At 40.6% G+C, this 21550-nt stretch overlaps 1 protein-coding gene across 1 annotated transcript in view; it reads right to left on the bottom strand.

Annotated features, from left to right (window-relative positions):
* Window positions 1-515: 515 nt before the first annotated feature.
* Window positions 516-21550, bottom strand: part of LOC133420124 (endophilin-A1-like) — a 59947-nt gene continuing 38912 nt past the window's right edge. Inside the window, exons 2-9 of the mRNA XM_061709708.1 lie at window positions 14919-14987; window positions 13107-13179; window positions 11818-11961; window positions 10669-10802; window positions 7917-8075; window positions 4534-4637; window positions 3672-3802; window positions 516-2146 (exon numbers count right to left, since the gene is read on the bottom strand). Of these exons, the coding sequence (XP_061565692.1) occupies window positions 1950-2146; window positions 3672-3802; window positions 4534-4637; window positions 7917-8075; window positions 10669-10802; window positions 11818-11961; window positions 13107-13179; window positions 14919-14987 (1011 nt within the window). The 3' untranslated portion in view covers window positions 516-1949. The remainder of the gene's footprint in view (window positions 2147-3671; window positions 3803-4533; window positions 4638-7916; window positions 8076-10668; window positions 10803-11817; window positions 11962-13106; window positions 13180-14918; window positions 14988-21550) is intronic.

Below are 21550 nucleotides of genomic sequence, written 5' to 3'. Positions count from 1 at the left end.
TTAAGGTGCTATGAGCAGCCAAACCTACAGGGGGCAGTGTAACGAGAAGATAAAGTCATGCTAGCCAATCAGAATCCTGGAAAAAAACATCAACAAATGACACGAGTAACTTCCAGTTACTTCCAAGATGAACCAGTCTTTGGTTTGGAGTGACAGAGAAGTGGAGTTACTTCTCAACATTTTGACTTTTTTCTCAAAATTTTGACTTTTTTCTCGACATTTCGACTTTTTTCACAAAATTTCGACTTTTTTCTCAAAATTTTGACTTTTTCTCAAAATTTCGACTTTTTTCTCAAAATTTTGACTTTTTCCTCAAAATTTCGACTTTTTTCTCGACTTTTTTCACAAAATTTCGACTTTTTTCTTAAAATTTCTACTTTTTCCTCAAAATTTCAACTTTTTTTTTTCTTCAAAATTTCAACTTTTTTCACAAAATTTCAACTCAAAAACGGATATTTCCCCCTCTACGTTTTGAAAAATACCATCAATTACATGAACCTGTATAAATATCTGTTAAGGTGCTATGAGCAGCCAAACCTACAGGGGGCAGTGTAACGAGAAGATAAAGTCATGCTAGCCAATCAGAATCCTGGAAAAAAACATCAACAAATGACACGAGTAACTTCCAGTTACTTCCAAGATGAACGAGAGTCTTTGGTTTGGAGTGACAGAGAAGTGGAGTTACTTTTAAGTGTGACGTTAGAATATAAAACAGGTAAAATACAAGAAAATATTGACAGTTACAAACTAATTGTAACCACAGGTGTCACTCATGACGCTGGTGACGTTTCTGTCTCATAATGTGACGTTCTGAAGCCTAAATGTCCGTTTCTCTCCGTTTACAAGCAAACGTGAAGACGGAGGTTTTAAAAATCTACACTTTGGCTGGAGTTTTCAGGAATGATGGTTTTTGGAGACTTTGAGCTTTGTTTTCGTGTAAACGAACGGCCAAAACGCATGAAAACACCAGCGTTTTTGCTCCGTGGAAACCGGGCCTTAATTGATTTGACTTGCTTCATGTTTTAAATGACTTTCCGGATCCTTTTGAAAGCCCGTTGAAGCTCCAACTGGAGATAAATGGGCTTCACGACGACTGACCAAAGACTGAGTTATTGCAGATACGGCTTTTTTTGCAGCCATGCATTCCTGAAATGTGGATTTCACTGGAGTTTTATCACTGTAATCTTTGATTTGACCGGTTCATGCATAAAACCACAGGACTGAAAATTCTGAAAGGCAGAGTACGTCACAACAGCAGCGACAAGGACGACAAAATGCCCCTCAAAACTGGAGGTCTGGGAAAACTGGAGGTCTGGGGAACCAGCGGTAGCGCCAGGACTTTAGGACGTATCGATACATTGGCTCCTCAAAGCCGGACGGCGATGTTAACCCAGACAGGAATAGAGAGGGGGGTGAGGACAGCCGTGAAACCACAGATTAAAGAAAAGCATAAGGAGTCAAGGCAGAAAAGAAAGTTACTTTGAGAAAAAAGTAAGAAAAGAGGAAGAATCGTTACAAAAGAAGCTGTTAGGCAGTTAACTGACAAGCAGGAATTTGTGCTGGCTTCGTCATAACGGTACGAACAGGTCGAAACACATACGGACATGCACATACGTACACAACATGCCTTAATCGCAAGTCTCCAAAGCCTCATGGGTGTCCAGCGCTGCCAGGCTGAGCACTATCAAAGATCCCCCGCCTCTTTCAGTCTGTCTTTTCTGCTTCTCTCCGCTGTAATCCCCCTCTTCCTCGTGGTCTCGTGTCGGCCGGCACCATCTCTCATTTCATTCTGGTTTTTCGTGAAAGCAGAATCGCACTAAAGCACAGAAGAAGACGAGGAAGTAGAGAAAGGGCGTGGTTTCTTGTTTATGCAAACGCAGGCTGTTTTTTCCGGGTGTCTGGATCGATCGGTTGGTGGGGGGGAAAGGGCCGGGTCCAGGACGAGGACTCTAGTGGGGCAGCGGCACCAGGATATCCACGTAGTTGATGGGGAAGAACCCCGACTGGCCGTTGATCATGCCCTCGTACCAGTTGTCGTCGATCTGGTTGGTCAGGGTGATGACGTCGCCCTCCTTGAAGCCGAGCTCGCCCTCGTTCTCCGGCTCGAAGTCGTACAGAGCTCGACAGCACGGCTGGTCCATGGGGGCTGTGGGGAAATGAGAACGGGAAGTTTAATTCCTCTTTCAGTTTAATTCCTCTTTCATTTCAGATTCAGAATTAAAATTAAATCTGATTTAACTCCCCCTTACTCGCACTGAGTGGTCAAAATGGCTGCAACTAGTGGGGGAAACTCTGGAAAAGACGGGATAACAGCCGATTATGGGCTTAAATTAAAGGCAGTTGGACTTGACAGTGACCCGTACAGTTACCCCAAGAACGAGTGGTCCATGGACATTAATATTTGGTACAGTTACCAAGAACCAGTGGTCCATGGACATTAATATTTGGTACAGTCACCAAGAACCAGTGGTCCATGGACATTAATATTTGGTACAGTTACCAAGAACCAGTGGTCCATGGACATTAATATTTGGTACAGTTACCAAGAACCAGTGGTCCATGGACATTAATATTTGGTACAGTTACCCCAAGAACCAGTGGTCCATGGACATTAATATTTGGTACAGTTACCAAGAACCAGTGGTCCATGGACATTAATATTTGGTACAGTCACCAAGAACCAGTGGTCCATGGACATTAATATTTGGTACAGTTACCAAGAACCAGTGGTCCATGGACATTAATATTTGGTACAGTTACCAAGAACCAGTGGTCCATGGACATTAATATTTGGTACAGTTACCCCAAGAACCAGTGGTCCATGGACATTAATATTTGGTACAGTTACCAAGAACCAGTGGTCCATGGACATTAATATTTGTTACAGTTACCAAGAACCAGTGGTCCATGGACATTAATATTTGGTACAGTTACCAAGAACCAGTGGTCCATGGACATTAATATTTGGTACAGTTACCAAGAACCAGTGGTTCATGGACATTAATATTTGGTACAGTTACCAATAACCAGTGGTCCATGGACATTAATATTTGGTACAGTTACCAAGAACCAGTGGTTCATGGACATTAATATTTGGTACAGTTACCAAGAACCAGTGATCCATGGACATTAATATTTGGTACAGTTACCAAGAACCAGTGGTCCATGGACATTAATATTTGGTACAGTTACCAAGAACCAGTGATCCATGGACATTAATATTTGGTACAGTTACCAAGAACCAGTGGTCCATGGACATTAATATTTGGTACAGTTACCAAGAACCAGTGGTCCATGGACATTAATATTTGGTACAGTTACCAAGAACCAGTGGTCCATGGACATTAATATTTGGTACAGTTACCAAGAACCAGTGGTCCATGGACATTAATATTTGGTACAGTTACCAAGAACCAGTGGTCCATGGACATTAATATTTGGTACAGTTACCAAGAACCAGTGGTCCATGGACATTAATATTTGGTACAGTTACCAAGAACCAGTGGTCCATGGACATTAATATTTGGTACAGTTACCAAGAACCAGTGGTCCATGGACATTAATATTTGGTACAGTTACCAAGAACCAGTGGTCCATGGACATTAATATTTGGTACAGTTTCTCCTCGTTTATGAGACAGGTTTAGAGACGGCCCTTCCCCAGACATCTACCTGGTGATCGTCCGGGGGACTTGGCCGAGTGAATCCCCCCGTTGTGGCTCTCGCTGGGCGGCAGCAGCTCCAGGGTCATCCTGGGTTTGGGACAAAACTCCTTCCTGGGTTTACTGGACACTTCCTTTATCCTGGAGAAAAGACAGAAGATCAACAGTTCAGCGGAACAACGACTTGTTCTGGATGAAGATTTTATTTTGAACGTGCATGTTAAAAAAAGAAGACAAAAAAGTAAAAAAGTATATATATATATATATATATATATATATATATATATATATATATATATATATATATATATATATATATATATATATATATATATATATATGTATGTAAAATAATATATAAATAATAATAATATCAATAAATAATAATATAAATGATCAGCAATATTATTTTAATATTGCTGATCATGGTTTACAGTTTAAGAAAACTCAAATATCCTATCTCATAAAATTTGAATATTCTGGGAATCTTAATCTTAAACTGTAAACCATAATCAGCAATATTAAAATAATAAAAGGCTTGCAATATTTCAGTTGATTTGTAATGAATCCAGAATGTATGACATTTTTGTTTTTGTAATTGCATTACAGAAAATAAAGAACTTTATCACAATATTCTATTTTTCTGCGACAGTCCTGTAGAAGTAACTGGTTACTCTGTGGGAGTGGGGGATGGGTGGATGGAGTGGGGGATGGGGGGATGGAGTGGGGGATGGGTGGATGGAGTGGGGGATGGGTGGATGGAGTGAGTGGGGGATGGGTGGATGGAGTGGGGGATGGGGGGATGGAGTGGGGGATGGGATGGAGTGAGTGGGGGATGGGATGGAGTGAGTGGGGGATGGGATGGTTTCTACCTGTCCTCCATCTTGCTGGAGAGTTGTTGCAGGATTTCTGCAGCACGGCTGTGATATTCCAACTGAGCCTGGACCAGCGCTGCCAGCTGGCTCACCTGCTCGATCTGCAACACACACACTTTCATTTATTTATTTAGTGGTTGTGCCGCTGAGAACCTGCTGCAGAACCTGCTGCAGGCCCAGCCGGGGCCGGGCCCGGGGCCGGGGCCGGGGCCGGTGCCGGGCCGGGGCCGGGGCCGGGGCCGGGGCCGGGGCCGGGGCCGGTACCGGGGGGCCGGGGCCGGGGCCGGGGGGCAGGGCCGGGGCCGGGGCCGGGGCCGGGGCCGGGGCCGGTACCGGGGGGCCGGGGCCGGGGCCGGGGGGCAGGGCCGGGGCCGGGGCCGGGCCCGGGGCCGGGGCCGGGGCTGGGGCCGGGGCCGGTGCCGGGCCGGGGCCGGGGCCGGGGCCGGTACCGGGGGGCCGGGGCCGGGGCCGGGGGGCAGGGCCGGGGCCGGGGCCGGGGCCGGGGCCGGGGCCGGGGCCGGGGCCGGGGCCGGGGCCGGGGCCGGGGCCGGGGCCGGGGCCACAAATGCTCTCTCTGTGTTTCCTGTTGCAGAGTTAAACAAGCAGGGATTCTACGCATTCTACGTTCGGAAGAGTATCAGGGCCAGGCAGGAGAAAAATACAAATATTTTAGAGGAGGAAGATTTTTTTTCATTATGCACTTCGAGAAAAAAGTCGAAATGTTGAGAAAAAAGTCGAAATGTTGAGAAAAAAGTTGAAATGTCGAGAAAAAAGTCGAAATGTTGAAAAAAAAAGTCAACATTATGTGAAAAAAGTCGAAATGTTGAGGAAAAAAGTCGAAATGTTGAGAAAAAAGTCGAAATGTTGAGAAAAAAGTCAAAATGTTGAGGAAAAAAGTAGAAATGTTGAGAAAAAAGTCAACATTATGTGAAAAAAGTCGAAATGTTGAGAAAAAAGTCGAAATGTTGAGAAAAAAGTCGAAATGTTGAGGAAAAAAGTCAAAATGTTGAGGAAAAAGTCGAAATGCTGAGGAAAAAGTCGAAATGCTGAGGAAAAAAGTCGAAATGTTGAGAAAAAAGTCGAAATGTTGAGAAAAAAGTCGAAATGTTGAGAAAAAAGTCGAAATGCTGAGGAAAAAGTCGAAATGCTGAGAAAAAAGTTGAAATGCTGAGAAAAAAGTTGAAATGTTGAGGAAAAAGTTGAAATGCTGAGAAAAAAGTTGAAATGTTGAGGAAAAAGTTGAAATGCTGAGAAAAAAGTTGAAATGTTGAGGAAAAAAGTCGAAATGTTGAGAAAAAAGTCGAAATGTCGAGATTAATGTTACAGTAAAGTACAATTTCAAGAAAAATCTTGAGAAAAAAGTCAAAATTTGATGACGAACGCTGTGGGCGCTGAATGCGTGTTAGTTCCCCCATGACTTCAGCGCCCCCAACATGGGTGGGGTTGGAGAAAGGATCTTTCTTTTTTTTTGTGTGGAGTTTGCATGTTCTCCCCGTGTTCCCTGGGTAGCTAATGTGAGCTACACTGCAAAAACTCAAATCTTAACAAGAATATTTGTCTTATTTCTAGTTAAAATCTCTTATTTTACACTTAAAACAAGAGTAATTACCAGAAAAAATACTTATTATTTGACAATTTTCACCTGTATCAAGTAAATTTTCACTTAAAATAAGTAGAAAAAAATCTGCCAGTGGAACAAGATTTATCTTCTTGTAATGAGAAGATAAATCTTGTTCCACTGGCAGATTTTTTCTACTTATTTTAAGTGACTTATTTACTTGAAACAGGTGAAAATAGTCAAATAACAAGTTATTTTTGTGGTAATGAGTCTTGTTTTTAGTGTATTGAGATTTTTTGACTAAAAATGAGACATTTTAACTAGAAATAAGACAAATATTCTTCCATTCTATTCTTATAGATTTTGAGTTTTTGCATTGCACCCTCACAAAAACATGCAGCAGTCCTGGGCTCTACTGCCCCCTCTGGCCAACCGGGCAACACATGGGGTGGGGAGGATCCGGCCGGAATAACGTGATCCTTCCACGCGCTACGTCCGGCCAGAGAAGCCCCACCCTGTCTGGTGAAAAGATGCTGCTGCTGATCACTCCTCAGGTTAAGGAGGAGACCTGAGCTCAGTGCAGGAACTCCCGGGGTTGGTAGAGGATGGAAATGCACAGGACTGACTTAGGTAGGAGCATTGGGTGATAAAATGGGGAAAAATCGGGATTAAAAAAAAAAAAAAAAAAAAAAAAAAAGGAAAATTGATGACGATATTGATTTGAAACACATATCACACATTATGCAGTTGCATAACTTCAGAAACTTAACGTTCCACTCCAAGGATGTAAGTTAGTTAGTTAGTTAGTTAGTTAGTTAGTTAGTTAGTTAGTTAGTTACGGCTGCTGCAGAGCTGTCAGTCACTCTCCTAACTGGATTTGATGGGCCAGAGGTATTTCAGAAGTATTTCAACTTTATTCTCGAAAAATTTCGGCTTTATTCACAAAATTTCGACTTTTTTCTCTAAATTGTATTTCAACATTAATCTCGACATTTCGTCTTTTTTCTTCAACACTTGCACTCGAAATGCACAATAAAATAAATCTTCCCCTCTTCAAACATTTTTTCTCCTGCCTGGCCCTGATACTCTTCCATATTTCCGAAACAAGAATAGACAGAAATATTTCATTTTATTGCCTATGTGGCTGCGACTTCCTTTCTTGTCGTGATATGAAATGTATTCCTGGTAGTGATGCACCGATTGTTCGGTAACCGAAACTGTTCGGCTGAAAATGGCAAAAAAACACTTTCGGTGTTCGGTGGAATAAGTGGGGAAAAAACCGAACAATTAATAACAGCGTTGTAATATAAGGAAATAGACTGGCCGCTCCGTAACGGTTGCACCACAAACATAAATCGTTGGCCAACCAAAAAGTAACCACATAAGAATTTTACCAACATTCACCAGGAGGTGGAACCAAAACAACATAATGCTAGAAATTAAAAAAATTTCATTTTTTTACGTTCAATAAATATTTTCTACCTTTTCATTTTGTAAAAGATTATTTTCTTTTAAAAGCATGCCTAAATCAAATGTATTTGATTTATGCAATGGTGAAAAAATTGGCAAAAATGAAAAACTGCTGAAGAACCATGTTCGGTATTGTTCGGTATTCGGCCAAGTGTTTATTATTATTTTGGGTTTCGGTTTCGGCCACAAATTTTCATTTCGGCTCATCATTGATTCCTGGAAGCATTATCTGATTAGTTTTCCTGATTCAGATTGCTTTAAGTGTTTTGTTATTGCTCTCTGATTCCTTAGCATTGTTAATCTTTCTATTCTCCTGATGATTGTGTTTGCTGTCAGGCATCAGAGTCCTCACGTCGCTCTCCAGCAGGTTGAACATGCTCTGCTCGGCGATCTCTTTGCTCTCGTCGAACTTCTCCAGCGCCTGCTTGAGTTCGTCGTCCTGAACTTTCCCCTGGCGCTTCTTCTTGTAGTCGAAGTCCAGACGACGGCCCTCCATCTTCTTCAGATGATGCTACATGGTCGGGCAACACACAGGTCACAGAAATCTGCTGAGTGGCTGAACAGAACCTGATGAAAAGTCCAACTACTCAAAGGCCCAGTCCCAATCCCCCCCTAGTCCTACTTTTCAGTCCTACCCCTACATTTTGCGCGTTCCCGTGAGGCTAGTGGTTCCCAATTCCTCTTTGCATGTAGGGCTAGTGGACATAACGAGGGCTAGTGTGTATGAATCTAGCCCTTCAGAGCGAGGGATTTCAGATACTGACTCACTGACGGAGGGCTAGAGAAAATTTCCCAGAATGCTTTACCTCATCATTAGGGGTGTAACGATACACTAATCTCACGATACGGTACGATACACGATATTGAGGTCCCGATAACGATACGATATTATAGCAGTATTTTTTTAACAACCTTGAATGAGGAACATATAACTGGAAAAAATGGTCTTTTATTTGAAAGACACAAAATATAAAACATTGCTGTGCATTTGCCCTATTGTTACAGTTTGTAATGCTTTATAACTGTTTAAGTTTTAAAGAGAAAGCCAGGCCAACCATTTTCCACAAACTGAACTAAAAGTAAATGTCAGGTTTGCATTATGATCTTCAGTTTCATACAAGTACAAATATTTAGACACAAACTGAATAGTTTCTCTCATGTATGATTTGACTTTTTTCTTTTCCAGAAATTTAACAACTAAAATTAAATAAATAAATAATTAAAAGTAAATAAATACATACAATTTTACATCATAAAAAAGATTGATTCATGCTCACCTTATAAGTGTAAGAGGAGATTTATTTTTGTTAAGAAGGTTATTTTGGTGATTCAGGGTTCATTATAGGGCTGGGCGATATATCGAGATTTGAATATATATCGATATATTTTTCAAACGCGATATGGTACGAGACAATATCGTTTATATCGATTATAAAAAAAAACATTGTATTAATTGCACAGTGTATTTTAATGTAATTGTTATGCAGGAAAGGGATATTTGTTTTATTTTATTCAAGAAGCAGTAGCAGTTTTTATTCTATATATGCAGGCAGTTTATTTTTATTTCATTTGTTTTATACATGTTGATATTGTGCAGACCTCTGTTAATAAAGGAACCTGTGTGACATTTGGCACGAGGCTTTGTATTAAAACTGACTGTTTTTTTAAGGGTTTGCCTCAGACAAAAATGAAGCTAACAGAGATGCTAACAGAGATGCTAACAGAGATGCTATGCTATAATGCTTTGGGGGGGAAACCCCAATTATGGCACAGAAAAAATATCGATATATATCGAGTATCAACATTCAGCTAGAAAATATCGAGATATGACTTTTGGTCCATATCGCCCAGCCCTAGTTCATTATTTTATAAATCTATTCTTTCTATTCTGATGTAAATCAGGGACTATAATGACACTAGTCAGTTTATCTGTAGTGATTAGTCTGTTTTAGATTGGTGGAGTGATACGCCACAGTACGGCACTAGCTGCTGTGTTGATGTTCTAAAATCCTACACTGAGCGGACATTAAAGTACACTGGAAGTTTCCCCGTGTTTATCCTACTCAACCACCCCAAAAAAGGTTTAATTTAATAAGGTAAGGCTTAACTCTACACCAGACTTACATTAGTAAAAGTTCAGAGCTCAAAACGGGACTAGTTCTTTCTGAGCGGAGGAGATTTTGGTCGAGGCGCGGTCGTCACGCGCGGTCGGATCCGCGTTACTAGTCAACACAATAGATTAATATTAATAACCCAATATCGCGATACAGTTTGTCACCTCCACGACACGTATCGTGACGTTTTTGTATCGCAAAATTTTGTTGCACGATATATTGTTACACCCCTAGTCATCATTTGCCGACTGAATCAAACAAAAAAACATGGCGGACATGTCTTATTTTTTAGTGAATAAAATCAATATTTTGAGTTAGTTTCTGCATAAAAATGCGTTTTGATTACATTTCTAGCGAGAAATATATATTTTTACTTTCATAATATTCACTCAGTGAATGTACATAATCACTCGCTTGCTCGTTGTTGCGAATTTTTTTCAGATCTCGCCAGAATAAAGGCTGATTTATGGTTCCGCGTTACACCAACGCAGAGCCTACGCCGTACCCTACGCCGTTGGCTCTGCGTCATTTTAACGCGGAACCATAAATTGCCGGCGACTCTTCTCATCCCCGAAAAACATTGGAGCAAATTTCTTAACAGGCGTTATTTGGATAAACTGAGCCCAGGTTGGGGATCTTAACGGTTACTTTTACGCCTGAAAAAATATTAAAACTTAATAAAGTGGCATATTAACAGCACTACAGCTGAAATTAAAACAGCTTTTATCTCTGGGCTTCCTGATATGGTGTGACGTTTGTGCAAACGTAACTACAGTCGCTTACGTACCCGAACGTAAACCACGCAGTGACGGAGCAAGTGGTGTCCCAATCCCTAGGGAACATTACAAGGACATTACGCCTGTGGATTCATTTTTAGGGCTAGTGGTAGAAAGTAGGGGGAACATTGGGATTGGCCCTAACTCTGGAGTTTCCTGCAGTTATCACACGTATCCACACTCTGGACGAGGATCAACGCGGAGCCGCCCTCACCTGTATCTCCTTCAGGTCTTTATCGTGCAGGTTCTGCAGCGGGTCGATGAAGTTCTGTTTGACCTCCATGTCCAGAGCATCTTTCACCTCCCCGAGCTCCTTCATCGCCTCGCTGGCATCGCTCAGCGCAATTCCTGCAGGGAAGAAGAGACAATAGAGAGAAAGAAACATGAGAAAGAGACATAAATAAAGTAAACCTAAACCTTAAAACCTTTCTGTTTAGTAAAGCCTGTAGTTAGTGTTTAGTAAACCCCCAGCAGGCCTTGCATTTACAGCCCTTGGTGATAAGGACAACATAAATGGTGCCCCGTGTGAGGCTTTTAATATACCAGCTTTGTGTCAGATCTGTGTAAAATAATGTAATATTAATGTTGATTAAAAAAAAAAAAATTCTCAATTTTTGTTTCATTTTTTTGTTTTTTATTACGTAATATTACGACTTTATTCTCGTGATATTACGACTTTATTCTCGTAATATTATGCCTTTATTCTCGTAATATTAAGACTTTATTCTCTTAATTTTAAAACTTTATTCTCATAATATTACGACTTTATTCTCGTAATATTACGACTTTATTCTCGTAATTTTAAAACTTTATTCTCATAATATTACGACTTTATTCTCGTAATATTACGACTTTATTCTCGTGATATTACGACTTTATTCTCGTAATATTATGCCTTTATTCTCGTAATATTAAGACTTTATTCTCGTAATTTTAAAACTTTATTCTCATAATATTACGACTTTATTCTCATAATTACGACTTTATTCTCGTAACATTACGACTTTATTCTCGCAACATTACGACTTTATTCTCGTAATATTACGACTTTATTATTATAATATTACGACTTTATTCTCGTAATATTAAGACTTTATTCTCGTAATATTAAGACTTTATTCTCGTAATTTAAAAACTTTATTCTCATAATATTACGACTTTATTCTCATAATATTACGACTTTATTCTCGTAATTTTACAACTTTATTCTCATAATATTACGACTTTATTCTCATAATATTACGACTTTATTCTCATAATATTATGACTTTTTCTCTTAATTTCCCTTTTTTTTGTCTTAGTTTGGCCCTGATACTCCGTGGTAGAAATACACATCGGTATTGGCAGATTAATTTCCACTCACCAAAGCTGGACTCGTCTCCTAACTCTCGGCCGAACTTGAGCATGGCGTCTCCCAGGATGGTCTCGGCCTGCGGGTAACCGGGCCCCTTGTCCTGCCCGCGGATCTTTGACATGGTATTGATCATACTCAGCTTGGCTCTGGACGCTGGAAGGAAAGGACGTTAGGACTGTGAGAGGCCAGGCCAGAAAGGTGTGGAAGTCGATAGGAATCATTAGGAAAATCAGCTTTTCTCAATAGATCCTGCTGTTAACGCTGTATTCCAGTCTTGTTTATGGGTCAATGACGTGACGCCTATATTTTCTGAAAAACTGATTTTTTTTTTCAATTCAAAAAAGGTTTAAATGGATAAAAAAATACCATATATATGAACTTACTGTCCCACATATGGACTCACTTGAATTTTACAAAAAATACTAGTTATTTGGGATTTTGTTGTTGTTTTAAGCGTCAGAATGTCATGTGGTGCGACCGTCCGACCAGGACTCTTGTTTTGAAAACTTTTTTTTAAATCACTCTAAATGTTTTTAAATCAATCTTCTTCTATCTGGCATGATTTCTGAAGTGTCTTGTAGTGTATAAGATTTATACACATTTATATTTATATTTCCATCATAATATACAAACAAAGTTTGACTAATGATGTCCATTTTATGAAATATCATGTGGCGCGACCATTAAAATAACAACCATTTTTGTATAAAACTTGTAAAAAAAAAGATGTCAAGATGTTAAGGAAATTAATTTATTTTAATATGAATTATGTTTAAGAAAACTCAAATATCCTATCTCAAAAAATTAGAATATTGTGGGAATCTTAATCTTAAACTGTAAACCATAATCCAGCAATATTAAAATAATAAAAGGCTTGCAATATTTCAGTTGATTTGTAATGAATCCAGAATGTATGACATTTTTGTTTTTTTAATTGCATTACAGAAAATAAATAACTTTATCACAATATTCTAGTTTTCTGAGACAGTCCTGTATATCTAGATGCTCTTTGTTTCGGTTTATGCTACAGTCTGCTCATTTTATCATATTTTTTAAGATGTCTATTTTAACTATTATTTCATTATCTTGTGTTTTTATTTTCTAAAGTATTTTTTGTTTTACTGTCTGAAGTGTATCGTAGAGGAGAGGCCACTCCATAAGCCTCGAAGGTTTCTGACCTGTCCACCACATTTTATTTTATATTCTTTTTTTTTTTAATTTCTTTTTAATTTTCTCTAAAAACACTCAAATCAAATGCAGGCCAGAGGTTTTAGACTGTACAGTATGTTCCAGCGTACCTGGGTTAGGCTGAAGATACTCTGTAGTTTTGGTCATGATGTCCAGCACTGCTCTGCTGGTGACGTCCACCTTCTGCAGGAGAAAACACGCCAGAAAAAACACATGACGGATAAAACTGTGGAACAGCCTGAATATGGAGCTAAAACAAAGTCAAAACATATCACCATTTAAAAAAAGAAAAAACATTCTATTCAAAATACAGATGCAAATAAACATGTAGATATTTACATTTATTAATATATTTAGATATATGTATATTATGGATATAGATATGTTATATGTAGGTATGTACATGGATATATTGAGTTGTATTATATGTACAGTATTTATATATCTATATCTCTATCAGTGTGTGACATTTCCCCCAGTTTGTTTCTGTTTTGCTCCGCCTGTGTCCAATCTGCCCTGATTGTCTGCACCTGTGTCTCGTTGTGTCTCGTTATCCCCTGTGTATATCTGGTCTGGTCATGCCCTTGCTCCTGGTGGTTCCGTACTGTGTTTTCCTCCATGTGTCCTGCCTGTTTTTGCTCTAGTTTTTTGATCCCTGTTTCCGTGTGTTTTTGATCCTGCTAAGCAGCGTTTTGTTTTTTGGTTTGGAAAATAAACCCTTTTTGTTGCGAACTCCTGCCTCGCTCTCCTGCATCTGGGTCCTCACAACACCAGTCCTGACACTATTAATATATATTGATTTATAGTTATATGTAGATATGTTGATATATACCGTATTTTCTGGACTATAAGCCGCATCCGCAGATATTTAGCCGCAGATATTTATGTTGTTAGGTTAGATATTTACTACATGTACAGAAGGATTTTGAACTGTAAATGATGTACATGTTTGTACCTAAATAAATCTTTCCTAACAGTGTCTTTTAACACGGCAGTAGCTTTGCTGATTAAAACGGGACAGTAAATAACAGAAAATAACCGGTACTTATTTATCTATTTATCTGTTTGAAACCTGCTTCTACTTCTATCTGCTAAAGAAGAAGTTGCGTATTCTTCTTTGCATTTATTTTGTCTTAGTTTTTATTGTAATTCCGGTTAGAGCGCCCCGAGTGGTGGAAGAAAAATCCACAGAATAGCCGCACCTTTGTATAAGCTGCATGGTTGAAAACCTATGAAAAAAGTAGCGGCTTATAGTCCAGAAAATATGGTAGATTTATAGTAATTTTTATGGATATAATTGGAGGTAAATATATGAACCAGTGTATATATAGCATATCTATTCTTATATAGTTATTCAAGTATATTGTTATATCATTGCTGTCTGTTGTTCTGTATTATATCGTAGTATTATAGTAAAGTAATGATAATGTAATACTATGCATTATAATTACTTCTATTATTACAAACACACATAGTAGCACAACTAAATACTGGACGTTTGTTTTGTTTTCTTTTTTTTGCCTACATTTGTTTGATTTTGACGATATTTATATATACATTTATTAATTACATTTATTAAAGTTACAGTTATTACAGTTATTAAAGTAGGTATGTGTGTTTTATTAAGTAAGTTTTTCGAAACTCGTCTTGTTATATATAAGAGTGTATGTAAGATTAAGGAGTATATATATATATATATATATATATATATATATATATATATATATATATATATATATATATATTTGTATTCTGTTTTTTACTTTTTTGTGCTCTTTTTTTGCATGTTCGAATTAAAATCTTCAAATCAACTGATTCTACCAGGTTTCTACACTGGTATGAATGTAAGAAAAATAAACTTTTCCTGCAGAACAGCTGTTAGAAATATTCTCACTTTAATTAAATAAAACCCAGACAATGACCTTTTCCATTTCTTTGAAGTCATCGTCAAGCTTGGTTCCTTCTGCTCCTCCAACCTTCTCACTGACTTTCTGGAAGAGAGGAACAGAAAGAGAAATGGTTCATATCAGCACTTCCCCGTGTTGAATCCTCAGTGGGGGAAAGAAACGCCGGATCAAAGTCCTAATGGAGAGAAACATGTAGCTGCTGGAATGGATGAAAAACAAAGACGTTCTGAATTAATCAGGGACTTATAAAACATAAAAGACAGAAAGAAATGTGTGCTTGGAGTAAAGCTTCAGATGTCTAGGAAAACTTTCAAGGAACGATAACTCTAGTGTGATCAAGACTTTTCCCTTTAACTAATTAACTAATAATTTATCGCTGTTTGTTTTAAACCTTTGTGCTCCTGTCTTTGGGTCAAGGGAGGGTGGAGGGAGAAAAGAAGGAAGGAAGGAAGGAAGGAAGTAGGAAAGGGAGTAAGGAAGGGAGAAAAGATGGAAGGAAGGAAGGAAGGAAGGAAGGAAGGAAGGAAGGAAGGAAGGAAGGAAGGAAGGAAGGAAGGAAGGAAGGAAGGAAAGAAGGAAGGAAGGAAGGAAGGAAGGAAGGAAGGAAAGAAGGAAAGAAGGAAGGAAGTAGGAAAGGGAGTAAGGAAGGAAAGAAAGGAGAAAAGATGGATGGAAGGAAGGAAGGAAGGAAGGAAGGAAGGAAGGAAGGAAGGAAGGAAGGAAGGAAGGAAGGAAGGAAGGAAGGAAGGAAGGAAGGAAAGAAGGAAGTAGGGAATAAAGGAGAAAAGAAGGAAGGAAGTAGGAAAGGGAGTAAGGAAGGGAGAAAAGATGGAAGGAAGGAAGGAAGGAAGGAAGGAAGGTAGGAAGGAAGGAAGGAAGGAAGGAAGGAAGTAAGGAAGGAAGGAAGGAAGGAAGGAAGGAAGGAAGGAAGGAAGGAAGGAAGGAAGGAAGGAAGGAAGGAAGGAAGGGAGGAAGGAAGGAAGGAAGGAAGGAAGGAAGGAAGGAAGGAAGGAAGGAAGGAAGGAAGGAAAGAAGGAAGGAAGGAAGGAAGGAAGGAAGGAAGGAAAGAAGGAAAGAAGGAAGGAAGTAGGAAAGGGAGTAAGGAAGGAAAGAAAGGAGAAAAGATGGATGGAAGGAAGGAAGGAAGGAAGGAAGGAAGGAAGGAAGGAAGGAAGGAAGGAAGGAAGGAAGGAAGGAAGGAAGGAAGGAAGGAAAGAAGGAAGTAGGGAATAAAGGAGAAAAGAAGGAAGGAAGTAGGAAAGGGAGTAAGGAAGGGAGAAAAGATGGAAGGAAGGAAGGAAGGAAGGAAGGAAGGTAGGAAGGAAGGAAGGAAGGAAGGAAGGAAGTAAGGAAGGAAGGAAGGAAGGAAGGAAGGAAGGAAGGAAGGAAGGAAGGAAGGAAGGAAGGAAGGAAGGAAGGGAGGAAGGAAGGAAGGAAGGAAGGAAGGAAGGAAGGAAGGAAGGAAGGAAGGAAGGAAGGAAGGAAGTAGGAAAGGGAGTAAGGAAGGCAGAAATGATGGAAGGAAGGGAGAAAAGAAGGAAAGAAGGAAGGGAGTAGGAAAGGGAGTAAGGAAGGCAGAAATGATGGAAGGAAGGGAGAAAAGAAGGAAAGAAGGAAGGGAGTAGGAAAGGGAGTAAGGAAGGGAGGAAAGAAGGGAGAAAAATTGGAAGGAAGGGAGAAATGAAGGAAAGAAAGGAGAAAAGGAAAGAAAGTAATAAAGGAACGAATGATGAAAGGGAGGCAGGAAGAAAAAGGAGTAAAGGAGGGTAAAAAGGAGGAAAAGAGGAAATGAAGAAGGAAGGAGAGAAGAATTGGGTCATTTTGACCCAAAGACAGTACAAGGTTAAGCAGCAGAACTAAAGTCACTGACACTTATATATATATATATATATATATATATATATATATATATATATATATATATATATATATATATATATATATATATATATATATATATATAAATCTGCATCTTCCTCTGAAGCCACAACAGTCTGGGAAACCTCAGACATCATCTTCAATCTGGTAAAATAAAAGCTCCTCACTGAGGGCAGGAATCTCTCGATTTTCTGCTTCTGCTGCCGTCTTGTTCTACGTTTCAGACAAGCCAGTTCAACCAGTGTTAGAGAAGACAGACAGTTCAACCAGTGGAGTTAGAGAAGATAGACAGCTCAACCAGTGTTAGAGAAGACAGACAGCTCAACCAGAGTTAGAGAAGACAGACAGCTCAACCAGTGTTAGAGAAGACAGACAGCTCAACCAGTGGAGTTAGAGAAGACAGACAGCTCAACCAGTGTTAGAGAAGACAGACAGCTCAACCAGTGGAGTTAGAGAAGACAGACAGCTCAACCAGTGTTAGAGAAGACAGACAGCTCAACCAGTGGAGTTAGAGAAGACAGACAGCTCAACCAGTGTTAGAGAAGACAGACAGCTCAACCAGTGTTAGAGAAGACAGACAGCTCAACCAGTGTTAGAGAAGACAGACAGCTCAACCAGTGATAGAGAAGACAGACAGCTCAACCAGTGTTAGAGAAGACAGACAGCTCAACCAGTGATAGAGAAGACAGACAGCTCAACCAGTGGAGTTAGAGAAGACAGACAGCTCAACCAGTGTTAGAGAAGACAGACAGCTCAACCAGTGATAGAGAAGACAGACAGCTCAACCAGTGGAGTTAGAGAAGACAGACAGCTCAACCAGAGGAGTTAGAGAAGACAGACAGCTCAACCAGTGTTAGAGAAGACAGACAGCTCAACCAGTGATAGAGAAGACAGACAGCTCAACCAGTGATAGAGAAGACAGACAGCTCAACCAGTGTTAGAGAAGACAGACAGCTCAACCAGTGATAGAGAAGACAGACAGCTCAACCAGTGGAGTTAGAGAAGACAGACAGCTCAACCAGAGGAGTTAGAGAAGACAGACAGCTCAACCAGTGTTAGAGAAGACAGACAGCTCAACCAGTGATAGAGAAGACAGACAGCTCAACCAGTGATAGAGAAGACAGACAGCTCAACCAGTGTTAGAGAAGACAGACAGCTCAACCAGTGATAGAGAAGACAGACAGCTCAACCAGAGTTAGAGAAGACAGACAGCTCAACCAGAGTTAGAGAAGACAGACAGCTCAACCAGTGTTAGAGAAGACAGACAGCTCAACCAGTTAGAGAAGACAGACAGCTCAACCAGTGATAGAGAAGACAGACAGCTCAACCAGAGTTAGAGAAGACAGACAGCTCAACCAGTGTTAGAGAAGACAGACAGCTCAACCAGTGATAGAGAAGACAGACAGCTCAACCAGTGGAGTTAGAGAAGACAGACAGCTCAACCAGAGTTAGAGAAGACAGACAGCTCAACCAGTGTTAGAGAAGACAGACAGCTCAACCAGTGGAGATAGAGAAGACAGACAGCTCAACCAGAGTTAGAGAAGACAGACAGCTCAACCAGTGGAGTTAGAGAAGACAGACAGCTCAACCAGTGTTAGAGAAGACAGACAGCTCAACCAGTGGAGTTAGAGAAGACAGACAGCTCAACCAGTGGAGATAGAGAAGACAGACAGCTCAACCAGTGGAGTTAGAGAAGACAGACAGCTCAACCAGTGTTAGAGAAGACAGACAGCTCAACCAGTGGAGTTAGAGAAGACAGACAGCTCAACCAGAGTTAGAGAAGACAGACAGCTCAACCAGTGGAGTTAGAGAAGACAGACAGCTCAACCAGTGTTAGAGAAGACAGACAGCTCAACCAGTGGAGTTAGAGAAGACAGACAGCTCAACCAGTGGAGATAGAGAAGACAGACAGCTCAACCAGTGGAGATAGAGAAGACAGACAGCTCAACCAGTGGAGATAGAGAAGACAGACAGCTCAACCAGTGGAGATAGAGAAGACAGACAGCTCAACCAGTGTTAGAGAAGACAGACAGCTCAACCAGTGTTAGAGAAGACAGACAGCTCAACCAGTGTTAGAGAAGACAGACGGCTCAACCAGTGTTAGAGAAGACAGACGGCTCAACCAGAGTTAGAGAAGACAGACAGCTCAACCAGTGGAGATAGAGAAGACAGACAGCTCAACCAGTGGAGATAGAGAAGACAGACAGCTCAACCAGTGTTAGAGAAGACAGACAGCTCAACCAGTGTTAGAGAAGACAGACAGCTCAACCAGTGTTAGAGAAGACAGACAGCTCAACCAGTGTTAGAGAAGACAGACAGCTCAACCAGTGTTAGAGAAGACAGACAGCTCAACCAGTGTTAGAGAAGACAGACAGCTCAACCAGTGTTAGAGAAGACAGACAGCTCAACCAGAGTTAGAGAAGACAGACAGCTCAACCAGTGATAGAGAAGACAGACAGCTCAACCAGTGATAGAGAAGACAGACAGCTCACCCAGTGTTAGAGAAGACAGACAGCTCAACCAGTGATAGAGAAGACAGACAGCTCAACCAGTGTTAGAGAAGACAGACAGCTCAACCAGTGTTAGAGAAGACAGACAGCTCAACCAGTGTTAGAGAAGACAGACGGCTCAAACCTGCATTCACATGTTTATCTACGTTAGACGCCTCAGTGATCGCAGACTTCAGCATTAGGATCCGTTTCCTGTTTCCTGTTTATAAACTGATGAGCGTCTTCCAAACGCACTGGCAGTTAACATTTACTTTAATTAACCCGTCCTTTCAAGTGTTCATATGCTACATTTCATTTATTGTATTTTAATCTTTGTGTGTTAACCCTTGTACTGTCTTTGGGTCAAAATGACCTAATTCTCCTGTTCCTTCTTTCCCCCTGCTCTCTCATTCCTTCTCTCTTCCTTCCTCCTTCCTTCCTTCCTTCCTTTCTTCCTTCTCCCTTCCTCTTTCCTTCCTTTCTTCCTTCTTTTCTCCCTTCCTTCCTTCCTTCCTTCCTTCCTTCCTTCCTTCCTTCCTTCCTTCCTTCCTTCTTCTCCTTCTTTTCTCCCTTCCTTCCTTCTTTCCTTCATTCCTTCCTTCTCCCTTCCTCTTTCCTTCCTTTCTTCCTTCTTTTCTCCCTTCCTTCCTTCCTTCCTTCCTTCCTTCCTTCCTTCCTTCCTTCCTTCCTTCCTTCCTTCCTTCTTTTCTCCCTTATTTCCTTCTTTCCTCCTGCTCTCTCATTCCTTCTCTCTTCCTTCCTCCTTCATTCCTTCCTTCCTTCCTTCCTTTCTTCCTTCTTTCCTTCCTTTCTTCCTTCTTTTCTTCCTTCCTTTTTTCCTCCCTCCCTTCCTTCCTTCCTTCCTTCTTTCCTTCCTTCTTTTCTCCCTTCTTTCCTTCCTTCCTTCCTTCCTTCTTTACTCCCTTCTTTTTTCCCTTCCTCCCTTGCTTATTTCCTTCCTTCCTTCCTTCCTTCCTTCCTTCCTTCCTTCCTTCCTTCCCTCTTTCCTCCCTTCTTTCCTTCCTTCTTTTCTCCCTTCTTTCCTTCCTTCTTTTCTCCCTTCCTTCTTTCCTCCCTTCTTTCCTTCCTCCCTTGTTTTCTTTCTTTCTTTCTTTCTTCTTTTCTCCCTTCCTTCCTTCTTTCCTTCATTCCTTCCTTCTCCTTCCTCTCTCCTTCCTTCCTTCCTTTCTCCCTTCTTTCCTTCCTCCCTTGTTTTCTCCCTTCCTTCCTTCCTTCATTCCTTCTTTTCTCCATTCCTTCCTTCCTTCCTTCCTTATTTCCTTCCTTCCTCCTTCCTTCCTTCTTTTCTCCCCTCCTTCCTTCTTTCCTTCATTCCTTCCTTCTCCCTTCCTCTTTCCTTCCTTCCTCCCTTCTCTCCTTCCTTCCTTCCTTTCTCCCTTCTTTCCTTCCTTCCTTCTTTTCTCCCTTCCTTCCTTCCTTCCTTCCTTCCTTCCTTCCTTCCTTCCTTCCTTCCTTCCTTCCTTCCTTCCTTCCTTCCTTCCTTCCTTCCTTCCTTCCTTCCTTCCTTCCTTCCTTCACGTACGTTGTGCGTGGATTTAACACAGAACCATAAATCAGTTTTACACAAAAACATCATCAACAGGAATTTATTGTTTTTACCGTGAGATACAAATTCTTACCGTGGGGATATTTTTTGACGGTTTATCGTGAACGGTAAAATATCACCCATTCCTACCAACAACCCATTGAAACTCACACACATCATTATAAAGACTTTAAATCACATGCGGCCAGCCTCCCTCCCTACCTTTGACCTTCATCAGTTTGCTCAGAGAGCAGACCAGAGACGTCTGTCACTGCCGTCATCGCTGCACTCAACTAGTTTAAACACCTGGGGATCCATGATAGATTGGTATTCATTGATTCTAGCTCAGCGTTCAGCACCATAATCCCACACTTTACAGTCAGCAAACTCCGTGACATTGGTCTCGCTACTCTCACCAACAACATTAAACTCTCTCTCACACCTGGACTGTGAAGCTGAGCTCCATCTGTCCTCAGTGTAATAAGCACACACTCTCCTCGTGGTCCAACGCAACATAATCAAATATGCTGATGACGTCAGTCCCACTCATCATTGGGGGGAATAATTCTTTGGGATCAACGCACAGGAATGAAGAGATTTTTCTGCTTTCATACTCAAAAACCAATTTTTGCAATGTTGAGAAAAAGATAATACTTAATTTACACCATCGTACGCCAGTGTGCAACGTTTCAATGAATTTATGATGAAATGTTCTACGACGGGTGATCTCCAGT

The sequence above is a fragment of the Cololabis saira genome, chromosome 20 (assembly GCF_033807715.1).
Source record: "Cololabis saira isolate AMF1-May2022 chromosome 20, fColSai1.1, whole genome shotgun sequence".
Taxonomy (NCBI): Eukaryota; Metazoa; Chordata; class Actinopteri; order Beloniformes; family Belonidae; genus Cololabis; species Cololabis saira.
Note: the sequence above shows the minus strand (reverse complement) of the source record. Positions and strands in the feature narration are given on the sequence as shown.